The 18,549-nt window shown below is 41.3% G+C and overlaps 3 protein-coding genes across 3 annotated transcripts; 1 reads left to right on the forward strand and 2 right to left on the reverse strand.

Moving 5' to 3' along the window:
• Window positions 1-3,117: 3,117 nt before the first annotated feature.
• Window positions 3,118-11,041, reverse strand: mvk (mevalonate kinase). Its single transcript, XM_083912446.1, has 10 exons — window positions 10,784-11,041; window positions 10,386-10,533; window positions 9,798-9,942; window positions 8,106-8,261; window positions 7,222-7,325; window positions 7,020-7,065; window positions 6,759-6,849; window positions 6,212-6,331; window positions 5,863-6,016; window positions 3,118-3,915 (listed from the first exon to the last, which is right to left on the reverse strand). Exons 1-10 carry the CDS (start codon window positions 10,859-10,861, stop codon window positions 3,764-3,766), a joined length of 1,194 nt encoding a protein of 397 aa, XP_083768572.1. The 5' UTR covers window positions 10,862-11,041; the 3' UTR covers window positions 3,118-3,763.
• Window positions 11,042-11,325: 284 nt separating this feature from the next.
• On the forward strand, window positions 11,326-13,635 carry mmab (metabolism of cobalamin associated B). Its single transcript, XM_083912561.1, has 9 exons — window positions 11,326-11,462; window positions 11,933-11,991; window positions 12,089-12,182; window positions 12,273-12,330; window positions 12,432-12,504; window positions 12,602-12,699; window positions 12,790-12,854; window positions 12,943-13,002; window positions 13,083-13,635. The coding sequence occupies exons 1-9, from the start codon at window positions 11,359-11,361 to the stop codon at window positions 13,165-13,167; spliced, it is 696 nt and encodes a 231-aa protein (XP_083768687.1). The 5' UTR covers window positions 11,326-11,358; the 3' UTR covers window positions 13,168-13,635.
• A 370-nt stretch (window positions 13,636-14,005) lies between these two features.
• Window positions 14,006-18,201, reverse strand: aldh3b4 (aldehyde dehydrogenase 3 family, member B4; the record flags this gene model as incomplete). Its single annotated transcript, XM_083911970.1, has 10 exons — window positions 14,006-14,205; window positions 14,301-14,400; window positions 14,501-14,667; window positions 14,760-15,149; window positions 15,239-15,320; window positions 15,734-15,819; window positions 15,914-16,034; window positions 16,319-16,429; window positions 16,541-16,736; window positions 18,149-18,201. 10 exons carry the CDS (start codon window positions 18,199-18,201, stop codon window positions 14,006-14,008), a joined length of 1,506 nt encoding a protein of 501 aa, XP_083768096.1.
• Between the last annotated feature and the right edge of the window lie 348 nt (window positions 18,202-18,549).

Below are 18,549 nucleotides of genomic sequence, written 5' to 3' on the forward strand. Positions count from 1 at the left end.
CCCTACTTTCCAGTGAGATGAGCGTGTTTCCAACACAACCTCACATTCAACTGGTTGCATATGAGACAGGCACAATGTAGCGCAGCCTCTCTTCCTCCTTCTCCTGTTTAAACATTTAAAAAAAGACACAGAACCTTGACTGTTTTAACTCCAGTGTTAACGTGTATGGATTGCACCTGGAAGCCTTGTGAAAAGCGCTGACAGATTTCATACTTTAACATTCTGGGCAACTTCCACACAAGGGATTTGCTCTTAAAACGGAGCACAGCAAGGATGAAGGGTGGTATAAAAATCAATGAGGCTTTTCAAAGGCAACAAGAAAAAACAGCGCCTTAGCCTGCAATTAAACAAGAGCGCTCCTGGCACTGTGGGATGACAGAGTATGTTGCAGGTGCCCTCCACTTCACAGAATCAATTACAGGATCGATACAATGACATGATACAATTCCATGATGGAAAATGGGACGTGGACTGGGAGTCTGTCATGTGTTTCAGATGTTTACAATAATACAGCTCAAGCAGGTCTATACACTGTGGGCCCATCATGTAAACATGAGTGAAGCCCAGTTTTAGACCAAACAGATCCTCCAGGTGGAAACTTCAGTTTAAATATTTTGTCTAAGGGAAAGAGTTAAGGAGATTTCCAATGTGGGGGGTTGGGAGCCCCACAGTGGGTCGCAAAAAAAAAAGAACTGAAGGGGCAGGAGATGACTAACAGGACAGGAAAGCAGAAAAAATATAATTCTGCTACAAAAAAAGTAATCTAGTTTATTTTTTGAGGCCTTCCTCAAATATTTGTTTGGCAGATTACTGTAAAATTCTGTACATTCATGGCCCCCAAAGGATGGATGTAAATTACTTTGGTGATCCCATGTCTTTTCTTCTTGGCGCCACCATGAGGTTTGCATTTCTGGTCGAAGTCAAGCGTCTCTCCCAAAAGATCTCGTATCTCCATTGGACCTCAATTCCCATCAACCTCAGCCTGTTCTTTGTATGTAGTGCCATTTAGCAAATGTTAGCATGCTAACATGCGACACTAACATGGAAAACATCATACCTGCAAAACATCAGCATGTTTTCCATTATAATGTTCAGCATGTTAGCACGTTGACAAGGTCAGCCTTACAGAGATGCTAGCTTGACTGCAATCTTGTTTTCGTGGAAATATATAAATTACTGGATAATTTTACCTCTTCACCTCATTCTTCACAACTGGTAAACATATTAAGCTAATGACGAGGAGTTCTAATTAGACATGAAAGTCGTTTTGTGCTCTTGTTCTTTTTTTTTAAAGCGTTGGAAAAAAATACAAGCGATACCCAACGATAATCACAACTGAACATTTCAAGGAAAACTTATCCATTACATTGGATTAAAAAAAATGTAATATGAGGAACTGGGGCTAAAAGAACAATTCAATGTTCCTCCCTAAAACTAAACCCTGTGGCAACACCCTTGTATCCTGCAATCTTAATTGGACCCCTGCTACCAACACTGTCCGCCACCCCCCACTTACCGAAAGGGCAAACACCCCCACGAGTGTCATACAGCCCATCATGACTGAGAGGCCCTCATGATGTTGATGTTGCCTCTGTCAGTGCGTCAGCATGAATGCTGGGAGAGGATGGCCACATGAATCTTCCCTGCTGTGGCCTATTGCACATCAATTATAATACACACACAAATACTTTACCAATATAACATCCGACTACACAGTGTGAACCAGAGGCCTCTGTATGTTAATGCAAATGCTCACTATAGGAAGTCCTACAGTCAATCCCTGTTAGTAAAAGCAGTGGCCAACAGCAACATGATATCTTGTCAGTCGGGTCTAATTCTGTGTTCAAACTTAATGGCTCCTGACAAGCATTTCGCCAGTCAACTGAGAGACCAGAGGGAATGTGCCACAGCGAGCATGACCACTCAGCAAATTCACATTTAACATTTCATTCCTCCTGCTTGGACAAAATGAATTATACATCCTTGATTCTCCCACATTGATCCATCCAGACAAAAACTCGAAACGTTAAATGTTAAATGATTTGCGCGTCTCCTTTCTCGCTGCTGGGACAGCATCTCTCTCATTCTGACATTCTCTCTCTATCCTTGACCCCTTTTCCTCACTCCCTCTGTTATCTGAAATAATCTCAGGGCCTCTTTAGATTCTATTCATCAGAGCAGAAAGAAGCAGGCGCTGACATTGATAAAAAAAAATACCATCTGTGCCTTGCAGGGGTAAAAGGAATGAGAGAGAATGAGACGGAAAAGAAAGAGAGGGGCTTCAAATGAAACAGGCTCTGTTGTTTCCCTCTTGTCCCCCCTCGTCAATGCCATTTCAATTGAAAAGCGCAGTGGTAATTAAATTCCAGCAGGGGTTAGGGGCAACTGTGCGGCGCACTGACGGGGGGGTGCCCTGACATAAAGATGACACAATTCAAGAGGACAGAGGGGGCGCCAGGCGGAAAAGGAGGGAGGGTGACAAATGTTGTCTATTCACGTACACTGCCGGATTCGTACTACTCAATCTTCCTGACATTTAAAAAATAGAAAATGAAATGGATATTCAAACTCAACTGAATCCCACTATGACCTTTTCCCCAAATCAGGGATATTCTAAACAGATCCTTCTTCAGTATCTGCGGCATTTGCAGAATATTTTTCGTAACGCTTAGGAGGATGAGCAATTAGGTGGAGGAGAATTTAGGAAAGCTGGTGTGTGTGTGCATATGTGTCAGCACGAATGTGTGACTCACAGAAGGACGCCCGTTGTTGTTGATTCACATTATAGTGGCGCTAATCCAGAGGCTCCAGAGAGGCCACACTCTCCTGCTGTCTCCCTCTCCCCATCCGCTATTAGCAAAACAAAACAGCTAGTTGGTCTTTAACTGCAGAAAAAAACAGCTTGGGCAATCACTATTAAAAACAACATTTTTACCAAACTAACAAAACATTATTCCATATTCACAAAAAGTTATTTAATTATTTTCTCAGCATTATTTTGGATTCAACATTTTTGTCATAAAGGTAGAGCATAATAAAAACAGTAGGTTGGATGTTGGTTTTATAGTTTTAGTTTTATATTATATGCAAATAGTCATTATTACTTCCTTGGTTCACCAGAATTGTTTATGTGATGCAGTCCCTTTGATAAACCTCTTTGTAGAACTGCAAAGACTAAAACAAACATCTGCATAATAGTCAGTGGGTTTCTATAAAGAACGAAACAACTACTTCATTTATCGCACTTTTTCTCCATCATGATATTCTGTAAAATGACCCCTTTCACTCTAGCCAACAACATTGCATATTACAATGCCAAGAGTGAGCAGTTAATGCCATTCCTCTAATGAGTCTAATCCATGAAGATATGTTGGCCCTACTCTGTTAAAAAAAATTGGGTGAAACTATAAATTAATTCTGCCAGTGCCTCCCTTGTACATTAATCAATTTATCAGAACCTCTTACCACTAATCGTGTTTCATAAAAAAGCATTTGTGCAACTCTGGTTCCATCTAGTGGACAAAGCACCCGGTACATATAATTGTACCTTTGATTGTCAATCATTTCCCCATAGTTAAAATGAATGTCAGTAATTAGTTAGGAAGCAAAGTTGCCTTGTTGTTAGAGAAATCAGGAAGCTCTGTCCAGCTCCACTCAGTGTGCCGTTTTCATTGGTCCGGTCCACTTCATCAGTTGAACATACCTCAGGTCTTGAGGTAAAATTTAAAAAACAGACAAACTGTCCTCTTGTTCAGCCACAGTCTCAGTAACGGTTTAAAATCTCCAGAACTTCCTCCTTAACAGAGAGAGGAGAGTGCTGCTGGACACCCGGCCCGCCAATACTCGTCTCCCAGCAGTCAAAGCCACAGTCTTTCAAGTCCTGCACTGTAGTCTGGACAATGGAGGAATCCGTTTCTACAAAACAAACGAGTAATAATGTCAAAAACATTGTGTCAGAGTGAGCGATAGTTATACATTTGAAGAAAAGTGGATAACAAGCTTACAACTGACAACTGTTGTTGAATGTTTAGTGTTTGCGAGTAAACTACAGTGGTGCTTTCAGGGATGAGTCTGCAAAGTCTCCAAAAGGACAACGCTGGAGCCACAGACCAACCTACTCTGCTATTAATGGGATCCCACCAAATGTCTGCCACTTCCCTGCTATTTGTTGTAAAGGACATGGTCCAAAGCAAACTTCAGCTGCAGCTGCACAGTAATACTGATGCTAACCACACATCTAGCTTGAATTAAAGCTTCAGATGCAAGAGCAGCTTTAACGCAATGATAAAATAGCTTAACTTAGTGCTTGCTTCAAAGAGATATAACACAAAGACTCTCTGAGAACATTAGAGAGGACAGACACCATTTTCTATGTGAAAATAGCTGCAATCCACACAGATGCAAACGACTGCTTAGAAAACAAATAAAGAGCATTTGGAAATCTATTTAGAGGAATTTAAACGTATGAAAATTCAGTACAGGCTGCCGGCGTAAACAAAGACTGAATTCGAAGGTTCTTTGCTTGTTTGTTTTGTCAAAGAGAGGATGATACAAAGTTTCCACAGTAGTACCAGCACACCAAAGAACCCTTTTTGTGCAGCTTTCTCATCATTTCCTGCCACTCAAATAGTTGTTTCGGAGAGGAAGAGTGAGGGAGCGTTTGAGGCAAACAGATCATTTGTTGTCAGCAGGAGGCTGACAGTTTGGCTCATCAAACTTCCCTCATCAAATCCAATTCATTATAAGATAGATCTATTGGAGGAGGTATAGCGGAGGTGTAGCCTTGACAGAAATGAGAAATTAATTTTCAACCAAATGCATAATTTAAACTGGAAAGGTAATTACAACAGCAGGTAAAGCAGGACTTACCAAATGTCATCGCCCGTTTCTCGGAGCACGAACAGAGTTAACAGCAAATCACTGTATACAAGAGCAATGACCTAATTCAACCAATTTAACACAGGTGTACAGCTGACCACACCCAAAGGGGTTATAACACTCAGCTAGCCACAAGAGGCAAGTGAAGGGACAGCTAACAAAATACAATCTAATAGAGTGAACGGGAATACGATGATAACTACTGTATCATGCAAGTATTGCAAAGTAAAACTATCATTAAGGCCTGTGTGGCTCATAGTATTTTGGAAAATCCCTTCCTCTAATAACTCTCATTCTTTAAAGGCAGATAGAGACGATGGTGGTTCATGTAATGCCTTAGATAAACCATTAGATAGTCCAGATTCGCTGTCTTTTACTCAGATATACAGAGTTATTGAAGTGATTTGAAGTGTTGCCATTTATAAACTGGTCAATAGAAAAGCTTTTGGTAAATGGATATTTGAAGCTCTTACAGTTGTAAGTATTATTACATTGTGCACAATCTATAGTTACCTTTCAGACCTCTTATAACAGAATAGAGTAGGCTGTTTAGTGATCTGTTTCTGGATGATGCAGGACAGGTCTTTTTTTGTTTCTTTGTCTTTTCGCGGAGCAAATCTTTCCTTTCAGTTATTTTGGCACGCTGAAAGGCAACATCAGTCACCTTTGAAGGGTACCCCCGTTTTCTAATCTGTCCACGCATATTATTACATTTTGACTAGTTGCATGCAGAAGAGCACTACGGTGTACTTAGTATACACTAGATAGGAGTTTGAATAGTGTTTTCGTCTCCTTTAAAAACAGTCAAGTGATGTGCTGTTCCTTCACAGAAGGCAGAAAAGCATTGGCAATGATATTTTAACAATATGTAGAGCTCTGCAGGGTTTATTTGCCTTTTTTTCTACTATTGAAAAAGAAAAAGACACTGCAATTGTGAATGCAGACTGTTGTGACATACACAGTGGAGCAGTTGGCCTATAGTACCTGGTCTCAGAAGGGTGATGCCACATCCTCCTCCCCCTGCACCAGTTAGCTTGCTGTGGAGCCCTTTGGTCAATGTGACCCGGCACAGTGTGTCCAGGGAAGGATGTCCCACACCCATCACATTCAGATGGTGCTGGTTAATGTCCATGAGCTCCTATAAATGATATGACACAGCTGTTGTTAATACCTGTTGCTGCTGGTAAAGAATTAGCCATAAGAATATGGTCTTTACATTAAAAAGGGAATATGATATTGTATTTCAAGTATTACAATTACATTTTATTGCTGTAACGTCTCAGTGACTCATTTATGATTCAACATGTTAGACACAATCTGTAATATTTTGCACCTCTAGAATATTGTAGTGCTCTCCGGTGATTGGCTCACAGGTCATCTCTGAGAGGACTTTCTCACAAGTGCAGGAAATGCCATCAACTGAGTCGAGCACCGGGGTCATGATAGAGGGAAACTACAGGAGAGGAAAATAAAAACACTGCAAATCCAATAACATCTGACACAACTTGTGCATGTCTTCACAAAGTCATCACAACAGATTATGTGAAAAACTAAGTTGTGCATATGGTCAAAAAAAAAAAAAGCTGTTTTATACAAATACAGATTATATAACGGCAGGTTTAATTTTGGGTGTGCTCCAGCCTTACAACAACTGCCACAACACCATCCAGACCGATCTAGGTCTGTGGCAGAAATCTGCACACCTGCTGGTGTCACCACGGCAACAGCACACAGGGGCGCTGGCTAAGAGTTTAATTTCAATATTTTATGAAGGCACTCAACGCCTGGCTCTGGAGTATCTGCCATGCAAAAGCACTGCCTATTATATTAATTACAGTGTCGGCAAGTAACACATGGGGGAGGAAGAAACCATTTAGTACCTTGTTAATCTTGTCCTTCACCCTGGCAACAAGTACCTTGGTGCTACGTGGTACTTTGGTGTTAGTGAGGAGGATTCTTAATAACGGCACCCTGGAAGTAAAGCAGCGGATCAGAGAGTTCATACAGACGTATTATTCTGGTGCGCTAATTTTACCCAGTTGTTTTTTCTATGAGGAAAAAAAAGACACTACAATCTTTATTAAATCACTGTGTACCCTTTAAATGAAATGAAATTAAAAATTGTTAATCAGTGTCATTACCTGCTCAGCGGTATTATCTTTCCGGCCAAGAATCTCAGCATGCCACCTACATATAGGGAAATCAAAATCATTAAATAGATAATCATCAAAATGATAATGATCCGTGGTGGTTCCATTAAGGAGTGCTCTTTGTCCACGGAGACAAACGGCAGGTATAACACCATATGTACCGGCCGTATGTCGGATCGTTTCCGGCCCTCACCCCATGTTCCTACAGCGTTGTCTACTCCTGAAGGATTACCATGGATGATCATCTCCCCTTGGAAAGCCCAGCTGTTGATCTGCTCCAGGTCCTCCTGACACCACCTGCAATTATTTGTAAATTAAAGGGGAAGTCTGTATGTCAACAGTCATTTAAGGACCTAACCTCTGTATGAATGTTTAATGAATGATTATAGAATTTCTGCTAGTGATTAATTTATCTAGAATGTTACATTATAGTAGGTACAAAATACTATCAACACCTCACACTATAATACCATCTCACATAAAAAAAACCTCCATAAACTATGGACTCAAACATTAACAATATACAGATATTAGTAAAAGAACATTCATGTGGACAGCTGACATATGCAATTTCAAAAGTATGGACAGTTCAATAATTAAAATTGGCAATGCAGTATTTGAATATAAAATGAATATTTCTGAGAACGTTAAGTTTTTTACCTTCTCATTTCTCTGTAGGTTGTTTTTGTGTTAGAGTGTGTCTATTAATTATGCAGCAACTTGTCAACATCACTTAAAAACTAATCTAGTTAAATTAAAGGAAAATTAAAGAAAAACGTTACAAACATTTATAAAAAATACAACCTCATAAGCCTTTTTTTTAGCCTAAAATTGGATTTGGCTACTGCTTTTGGATTGCATTATAGTGCGCATGTATTAATTTTGAAGAGTTGACCCCATCCATTTATCTGATTTTCTATTCAAGAAGTATAAGAAGTCTAATGTTGTGAGTCAAGGTCTTTCATTCTCCAAAGACTTCAGACCACATGACTTTAGATGAGACTCTGGAGACGTGAGAAGTACAATCCCCCTCTGTGATCCCTTTTTAGAGACATTCCCTTAATATAATGTCATTACCTGGCAGTGTGATCCCATTCTTTGAGAGGAGCGGGGATGGCTCCACTTGCACAGAGCAGAGCTGCAGCTAAACACACAGAATAGGCAGCACTTGACCCCAGTCCTGCTCCGGTCGGCAGCTCCGACCACACGGACACTGTCAAGCTGGGCAACTCACTGAGAAAATAAACATACAAACTGAGCCTGTTTGTATAAAAGCACTTAAACACAACATCTATGAAGTATTAGGTAAGATCCCGCCTTTATTTAATCATATTATTGGTAAAGTTAGACTATATACATAACTATAGGGAATGTTTAATGTTAAGCAATCTAAACAGACCTAGACATGCAACAGAAACTTGCTTGGCATTGCGGTTAATGTCTGTCAGGAAGCTGCTTTTGGGCAGACAGGAAACCACTCTAAACTAATTGTCCAGCTCTTCTCTCGAGGGAAAAACGCATCCAGACTTGTTAAAGGCTGCAGTGTGGCCCGGTGCCAGACTCTCATTAGTGGCCATCCTGTCAGAACCCATCACCTCTCTCAGACACGGCAGCACCGTGTCAGTGCTGATTAAACCTCCCCACAACCTGCAGCTCTAATGCTCCTGAGCATCTTCTGTTCTCACTGTTGCTGGAGTCGCTAAAACTAACATCCGGTCCGTCTGTCTCTACTATCTACATTTCAAGATGCGATGCAAGATGCAGTGAAATCCCCCTCAACTCCATGAACACATCGACAGTACATCAATAGTGAGAACATTTTTGCAAATAAAGCATTTTCAAGGGCTACACGGTGGTGTAGTGGTTAGCACTGCCTCACAGCAAGAAGGTTGCAGGTTCGGATCCCGGTCTGGGCCTTTCTGTGTGGAGTTTGCATTTTCCCCCGTGTGTGCGTGGGTTTCTCTGGTTTCCTCCCACAGTCCAAAGACGTGCACGTGTTAGGTGAATTGATATCTCAAAAATTGTCCGTAGGTGTGAATGGTTGTCTGTCTCTGTACGTCTCTATGTGCCCTGTGATAGACTGGCGTCCTGTCCAGTGTGGACCCCGCCTCACGCCCGATGTCAGCTAGGATCGGCTCCAGCACCCCCGCGACCCCGACCCCGGGATAAGCGGTTGAAGATGAATGAATGAATGAATGAAGCATTTTTAAAAAGAGGTAGAATGGCTTCTGTCTACGACAAACCCTTGTGACCTTGTATAACCCTGTTAAGATTCTACCAGTTTAATTTACAGCAATAACAAGAGCTGAACAATTTGGTACAATTTAATTTCACTAAACATCTCAAAGTACGCATGTGCAGTCAAAGTGCAACATGTAACAAGAAAGTTAGCCCAACCATGATATACTGCAGTACACACGATGGTACACGTAATAGATCAGCCGAATTTAATCTCATCTGAACTGGCTCATATATAAATTCAAAAATTCAGTTCTGGCAGGCAGTTTCCACAAGACTGAGGAAGCTATTAAAAAAGAGATGCATCTGGAACACTGTAAAATGGGCAGATTATTGATGCTACTGCTTTCCATTTCCTGTAGGTGGCCCTTATGGACATGTTTACATCTGCCTTTTTTAAATGTTGGCTCTACAGCTACTCAACTGGATGATATTTGCTGGGCATGATTCATGGTTTTCCATAGTATCCATAACATCTGTATGGTCTAATGTAATTTTTTTAGTCATCTGTGCTTTGAGGAAGTGTCTCACCCGGATCCAAACAGCGAGAGGTAGATGTAGAGGAAGGCTAGGGTGGCCATGTTGCAAGTATCCAAGGTTCCATTGGTGACACCAACAAATTCACGCAGTCTTTTCACAAGTTCAGCATCCAGACGTTTTACCTCTTCCCTTTTCCCTGTTAACATTAAAGTGTTAAAGAACACAGCAATAATCAAAATTTCTAGAATATCACAACATGTACACTTTAATCTGTAGGTGTATGAAAAAGATACATATATGAAAGTGTATATAAGAAGAAATGATGATGTCCAACTCGCCCAAGTTGTCCCAGTTATTGTTATGTCCAAAGACTGATACCATAACAAGGTCTACTGACAATAAGCAGAATATGGGGTTTATCATGGCTTTAAAACCTAAATAGACATAATTTTAAAGCTGTGATAACTGATCTGATGATTAGATGTGGAGTTAAATGTTCATCAATACAAACAAGATTGTTTTTTAGACATTGTAAATGTCCTGCATTTACTGGACTACAGGATGCATGATGCAGCTGCAACAGTAAAAACAACAGTGTATGAAGGTGTACATGGTCCTCTGTGCTGCACCATCGCTTACCACAGGAATAAGGAATAAGATGCTTCAGTTCAGACAGGTCCCAGCAGAGGAATGTGTCAATATTTGGGAGGTTGATGCAAACATTGCCAGTGGTGGTGCCTTTCAACTGTAAATATGTTCTCAAGTTCAAACTCACAGCAAGCGCCACCTGTAATGGAGCAGGAGACACAGGCTGATTAAAATCAGACTTCTACAATATTTCAAGTAATGTTCCAGGGCTTTACTGTTGTCTATCGGATGTGTTTTTCTACCTTCCAGGTAATTATCGATTTGTTTACGTTGCAGTAGGGTAGTCAACTTGTCAGCTTCAAAAATGTTCTTAAATAAAAGTAGCGACAGCCTCCGGAAGGTAGGAATCTCCCATTAAATCATCTTTGTTAGCTTTAATTTCGGGTTACCTTTCCGTGCACTACCGCATGCTCTCCATGGAGGATCGCCTTCCCTGGAGCAGACACGAATAAGTCCTTCACTTGCATTTCAGTACCAGTTTCCAGAGTGCAATAACCTGTACAGAACTGCCACTGACAGTGTTATTGTTAGCTAGCTTAGTTGCCTTTAGCTAATGTTAATCCTCTGAAGCACCAACAAGCGCCTGACAACTTCAACCTACAGCTCTGCGTTTTTCACGAAGACTTGACGAATACGAAAATTTAACAAATCACTTCTGGTCAGTAGTATAGGAAGTCCCTCTGAGCACTGACAGCGAGCGCAGCGTGTTAAAAACATGCTAAAAACACAGCCGACACACAGGAGGAGGGACGAACAACGGTTTGGCTTCCAGGGTCCAATCAGCGTCGCAGCTCGTTGAGCATATATTATTTTGTCCAATCAGCGTCCCGCGCCTTTAAACCACACGGTGAGTTGACCAATCATACGACAGAAAACAAAACGCCCATAAACTACGGGCCGTAAGGAAGGACAAAAGGCATTCTCGCTGATTGTTCACCTTTAGCAACTAGCCTCTAGCTTTACCATGGCATCGTTTATTATCAAACCTGTTCACCTCCGCTGTGTTGTAAGGGCAGGCAGGCTCATAAGCGAGCACTGGACAAGAAACACGTTGTGTCCCGGCAGAAGGTAGTTAAATATCCTCCGTCTTTGTCAAAGTGGGCGGCCAAGTGTGGAGCTCGTGTTCATGTCACCTATGTAACTGTCTATGTAACAGAAAAGTGCTAGCAAGGGAGTTTCTTGGGATACTACTAAGTATTGTTAACTAAACTTAAACAATAAACACCCAGTGGATCAAAATCTTAATTTAAATTTCTAGACCATTTTTATTTTTTATTTTTCACCTTATTGATGCTCTTTTTTATTTTATATTGTTATTGTTATCTTATAGTTATTTTCAGCTATTTTCTTATTATTGCTTTTTTAATTGTAACTGCAATTTTGGAGCAATCTGGAACAAGAATTTCCTTAGGGATTTAATGTGTATCTTACCTTAAAAAATACATTATTATATTAAGTACATACATAAATGGTTGTGGTGGGCTTGTATGTCTGTTTACATTAAAAAAAAATGTTCCTGTCTTGCTTTTTCTCTACAGTTATGGCACTGAAGGAGAGAACAGGGTACCCAAAATATACACCAAAACTGGAGACAAAGGTTGTTTTTCAGCATAACTAGGAAAACTTGTTACAGCACTATTACCCCAAGTAGTTCTTACAAAAGTTGACTCCATTCTTCCTGTGCTCCCTAAAAGGTTTCTCAAGCACATTTACAGGAGAAAGGAGGCCAAAAGAAGATGACATTTTTGAAGCCTTAGGGAATACAGATGAGCTGTCATCAGCAATAGGGTAAAATGTCTACTATTGACCTGTCACAGTCCACTGTAACTCTTATGATCTGCCTCACCTGAAGTGACCATGTGGAATTATACATTACAGCTTGGCCAGAGAATTTTGCCTCAACAAAGGTCACACGTTCACATATCAGCTGGACAAGGTTTGACTTTCATGATCTCTTCTATTAACTTCCTGCATTGCAGACATTTTATATCAGCCAGATAGATACAATTCCTGACAGTGTTTCTTTTTTCATTGCAGATACAGTGCATTTTACAAGATGTGGGCTCCAATATTGCCACCCCTCGATCATCTGCAAGACAAAGTCACATAAGTATGCATTTCCTGGCTCCAATGCAGTAAAATATTGCGTCATCTGTGTGCTTGAAGATCTCTTGGCTTTAATTATTTTTCTGTTCTGTTTTTGGAAGAGAAAACAAAATTTACTGCTCAGCCAATTGCAGACCTGGAAACGTGGATCGATGCATTTACAGAAGAACTCCCTCCACTGACCAATTTCATTTTACCTGTAAGCCCATCTGTGCGTCTGTGTGACACTGAAGTTCTTATGGGAGTCCAGGTTTTCCTTTTGTACTGACACTTGTTTTGTGTGTCACAGTCTGGAGGGAAGGGCAGCGCAGCTTTGCACTTGGCTCGGACAGTGTGTCGGAGAGCAGAACGCAGGTCAGTTGCAACATGCTCTTTGCCTTTAATAATGTAAAAGTACCCCCTTTGACTTGGCTTTCTAACAAGATCATTGTTCTTGTTATAGTGTTGCTCCAATTGTGCGGTCAGGCGAGGCAGATCCAGACGTTGCAAAGTTTCTGAATAGGTCAGTCCAGTGCTTAAAAATGTATGAGAACATGGTTCCTCTATTACACAACTGATAAGTGTTTCAACATTTTCACTCAGATTGAGCGACTACCTGTTCACCGCAGCAAGATATGCAGCCATGAAAGAAGGCAACGAGGAGAAAATCTACAAAAGACCTGAATGACCGGATTATCACTTGAGGCATAAGACTAGGGCTGGGTATAAAATTACCATACCAGTACTAATACCCTTAAAGTGATGGATACCAAGAGTACTGTATTTCATACTTTTTTCCCCACTTAAATTGATGATTAGAATCTCGACATGCAGGACGGCCACCTTAAATATAGTGCGCTCAACTTCATCGGGTAAAGGTTGTAGCTGCTGTGGTAGTGGGCCAATCGCACATTGCATCAAATCAAATAATGCTTTGATTCGCTGCATACAAGTGTTTTTTTTTTCTATATCTGTGTACAAAATGGATCAAATACACATATCATTTGACTGGAGAACTTTCAATACTATTGGTACTGGGTTATTTTGGTCGATGTCTTTTAATACCCAGCCCTAAATAAGACAAAGGCCTACTTTGTATATGGGGGTGGTTGTTGCAGAGATTTCTCTTTTATTGTAAATATCAATAAATATGATGAAGTCCAAAATTGTTTTCTCATTTAGCATAATCTGAGAATACAGGCAGTAATAAAACTTTTAGTAATAGTAGTAATAAGCTTTGGCCAAATCCTAAACCAATTAGCCAATACATTTACATTTAATTTTGCAAGGTAATATTTCATCAAACACACATTGTTGAGTTGGCATATAGTTATGGTACTGCAGCAGAGTATCTCGTTCTTGTTGGTTTTACAATTATCATCCCAGAGATTGAACGACAACTATGTTTATTTCTCTTCCTGTTTGATGAGGCTGTACCCCAGTAGCTATTGTTAATACAGTAACATTACATTGCATTTCAGGACTTAGGGGCTTTCTTCCAACATGGTTATCACCCTCCCACACAGTCACAGGATCTGGCACCAGCCTTGGCTCTTCTGGGACAGTGTACTGGCCCATATCATCAGAGACAGATTGCGGTCCTCATAGGGTGGATAGCGTAGATAAGTTACACATTCAAACTTTGTGCCTCTTAGCAGGCATGATTTCCTGTGAGAGAAGGTATCAAAGCTGTAGCGGCCATGGTAGGAACCCATTCCACTGGCACCTGTCAGAACAAAAATGTCAGGAGAGTTGATACATTGTAGATAATATTTTCCCACCATGTTTGACATAATTTGTACTCTGCTGCCACTGACTTACCAACTCCCCCGAAAGGCAGAGCCACCATCAGACTCTGCAAGATGCTGTCATTGGAGCAAAAGCTTCCACTAGAGCTCTCACTCATCAGCCTTGAGATGACCTGCGGTGTCAGAAAGGCCAACACATGATCAGAATATAGACTGGCTGCACCAGGCTCACACAATAAATACAGAGTCTCTTAATTTGAAGCTGTCATGTACCTTGCTGTTGCTGGAATATGCATACACACAAAGGGGTTTCTCTTGTTTATTAATGAAGGCAATTGCTTCATCTATATTGTTTACAGTCAGAACAGGAAGAACTGGGCCAAAAACATCCTGTTGCATGATGGGATCTGATACTGCTACCTCTGTCAAAATCGTTGGGGCTTAAGACGGGAAAGAAAAAAGTTAACAATAACAATAATGCTTATGACACGGTTTGCTTTATTTCAGAGAATCCCACACAGATAATGCTTACCGATATATTTTTCTGCTTCTATAACTTGCCCACCCACCGCCACCTTGCCAGATCTCCAAAGCATGTCTCTCGTACGGTTGAAGATCTCTAGATTGACCATGCGGCCGTAACTGCGGGACTCTCTGGGATCAGAACCGTAGAACTGCATCAGGCAGCATTTCAGCGCCTGCACCAGCCGTGCTGTGACATCCGCGTGGCACAGGACATAGTCAGTAGCCGCCAAGCTCTGTCCAGCATTGTGAAAACGTGCCCAGGCGATGCGCTGTGCAGCTGTGGCGATGTCACAGTGCTGGTCCACGTAACATGGGTTCTTGCCACTCAGAATCAGTGTGACAGGTGTGAGTGTTCGAGCTGCAGCCTGAGCAATTCTGCTTCCCTCCTCCCTGTTGCCTAGGGATTGAGAGACATCTTTAATAGCTTAAGATTCATTCAATAAATAATCACAAAAAATGATTTTATAGCAAAGTTTAGTTTTTTACCTGTAAAGAAAACATGGTCAAATTTAAGTTCCACGACTTCAGGCAAGTCATTTGTGCTTGCAAGAATCACATGGAAGCATTCCTTGAGGAAAACAAGGATTTTAGATCAAATTATTACACATTTTTACCGTAGCATTGTAGGTCTTTACTGTCAAATCAATACTAAGATTACAAATGCAGAATCATAGTTTAAGAGTCCACCTTGGATAGCAAAAATGTGGATGTTTCCATACTCCCAGATTTGACCCAATATAACCTCTTAAACGTCTCATGTCACAATAAAACCACTAATTTGAGTCTGAACCCTCTTAAGAATCTGACTGACCAAAGCTGTCCTCTTAAATCATACAAGACTCAAATAAGAGGAAGAAAAATGGGACAACTTTTATCCATCCTATTGTATACTAAGCATTTTCTCAACCACTCAAAGTCAGTCTTTGTGAGACTTCAAGACAAAGAGATGTCTGCGCTCTTCCCTGCTAGGCAATTACTCACATTGTCCAAGTAGAAAGGGATGAGGCGATGAAGAAGCGCTGCTGTGTGAGCGGTGCACTCAGAGGGGCTGATGATTGCACAGTTTCCTACATAAATTAATAACACATCATCAGTAAGCTTGTATGAGGACAAATAATACTGAAATTAAACTGATTCAATGATCATCTTGAGTTTCTGCACCTGCTGCGATGGCCCCTACCAGTGGCACCAGACACGTTTGGACAGGACTGCACCAGGTCCCCATGATGAACACCACCCCCAGCGGCTCACTGACCAACAGACACTCATCCAACGTCGTGGACTACACCAATCAGACAAGCACAAAATTAGGTTAAAAGTGAAACAGAGCTCTTGTGAGTGAAAAGTTAATCAGTGCACAGAAAGAAAAAAAGACATCAGACCACGTAATTCTTACGAATAGGGCAAGGCAACTTAAGTTTTAATCTGCTTTGGCGGGCCCAGCACAATACTTTTCTTTGTAGCACTCAGCAAGGTGGAATGTTCTCTCCAAAAAGGTTTTGTAAATCGTGAATACAGTAATCCCAATAATATTATGAATATGCTATTGCGAAAAATGGGTCTCACCAGGTTTCTCTCCACAGGCTGCGGCAGCATCCATTTCTTAAGGTTGTTGATGGCATGAAGTGCCTCATTCTTGACGAGCATCAGTTCTGACACAACTGTCTCAAACCTTGGCTGGTTAAAAAATAAAGAAATACCTAATTGGACCATGATGTCATTTCACAATGTCATAGTCTTGTGTTTTTAACAAGCACAACCGCACTAGGTGACAGCATCCCCACTCACCTTATGAAGGTCCCTTCCAAGAGCATCCACAAAATCACACTCGTGTTCCTCCAGCATACGCACCACAGCCTCCAGCTGAGCCAGTCTGAAGCCCTCATTGAGGCTCCGTCCTGCTTGAAAGGCGACTCTCGCCCTCCTCAGCAGATCTACACACTCCAGAGGGTATGTCTTCAAACAGGGCTCCCCCAGCCTGGTCCTGAAAACAGCAGCCAAGGCACTAGTTTAACACCAGAGGGGGAAAAAAACATGTCCTCAATCCGTAACTTATCACAATACCTTCTGCATGTTAACCGGCCATTCCTCTGGCAAGCATAGCACGCCTTTATTTTTCCACTCATGTTTATCCCTGGCAAGAATTCTGCACTGCTGGATCATTTCTGAATGGAGTTAGTGTTCAGTTAAGCCAAGTAAAAGTCCCTCTGGCTGGGGGGGGGAGTGAAAATCCAGAAAGGTCCAGCCAATCAGGTGAGGCATATAAAAAAGCTGGGTAATTAACTTTAAACCAGCCACTCCAAGGCCACATACAGATAAGTGATGCTCAATTTATGGCTTGCAGGCCAAATCGGATTCCAGTTCAAATGTATTTCTAAGGCTACGTTTACACGTGGCCGGCTACTTTCATAAACCGACATTTAGCTGTTTACAAAAATATCATGCACACCTGTTCGTTTTCAGAAAAAAAAATAGTTTACACTAACCTGTGTATATTAGATTATATAAAAAAAGGTGTATATATGCCTTCAAGACATAAGAGCAAGCCAAACCTGTAGGTGGCAGTGTAAAGAGAAGCTCAAGACCAGGTTAGGCAATCAGAATTGCGAAAATAACAACATGGTCACCCAAATATGTCCATGTGATCACCACAGCCAAATAAAAATGGAAACATTGGTCGCACCTATGACACAAGTTTTGGCGGATACTGTGACGTTGGTTGCCGAACACTCCGTTTTTCTTTGTTTACATGCAAACCTGCAACCAGAGTTTTTTAAAATCTCCACTCTGGCCGGAGTTTGAAAGAATCATTTTCAGAGGCAAATTCTGTTTGGGTGTAAACGAAGGACACAAACACAGGGAAACGTCTCTGTTTTCTGTAAGTGTAAACGGGGCCTAATTCTCATTGAAAATAAATTGATTCAGTCTGGAATTTTTTTGTACTTTTAATGTAAACAAGGGGGAAGAATCATAAAAGTATAACTTTATATATGTGTGTGTGTGTGTGTGTGTGTGCGCGCGTGCCAGGGGAGGATCCTCAGACAGTTTAGCCCTGAATGACCTCAAATCTTAGAAACGCTCCTGTGTACACCAGCCCTTAAATTAATTTAAAATAATCATTTCAAAGGAAGATTAGTTCTAGGCCTTTAGTTAATTCATTTGACTCAACCTTTATTAAACCAGATTAAGTCCCACTGAGATTAAGAATGTATTTTTCATTGTCTGTTTATGAAATGGCCGCTGGCCTCTTGTAGTTTTGCAAAAGTGGCCCTGGGGTAGAGGTATCTCACCTGACAGATCTTTTTTAGGCCTACACATAAACACGTTAAAAAAAAAAAATCGAACCGCCCAAAAAATGTGTCCTACGTCGGTGTAAAGTGAATATTCAGCGTTTACCTTCGCAGCGTTTTGAACCATCGGGAGGGAGAAGGGCTCGGCGGGCTGCTCATGGCTGTTCCGCAGGCTCAGGTGCAGGGTTGTGAAAGTCCTCTAAACACCACCGCTCACCTCCCATGAAGACTCGGCCAGAGCAGGGACCGAGCACAATGCAGAATTAGAGTCAGACGTGCGCTTTTACGCCATACTAATCCGCCATGCACGCTCGCCCGCAGCATAAAACGTGGTGTTGAGACATACAAAATCCAGCAACAGTCAACAACCAGCCTGACAACACCTGAGTCCCATGCTCAGATCCAGACTCAGCAGGTGTTTGTAAAAAAACTAATTAAATGGATGGAAACAGTCAGCCAGCACGTTGAGAGGGAAAAACCACTCATTGTGTTTAAAGTCAATTATTT

This window comes from Echiichthys vipera (genome assembly GCF_963691815.1).
Source record: "Echiichthys vipera genome assembly, chromosome: 4".
In the NCBI taxonomy this organism is placed as follows: Eukaryota; Metazoa; Chordata; class Actinopteri; order Perciformes; family Trachinidae; genus Echiichthys; species Echiichthys vipera.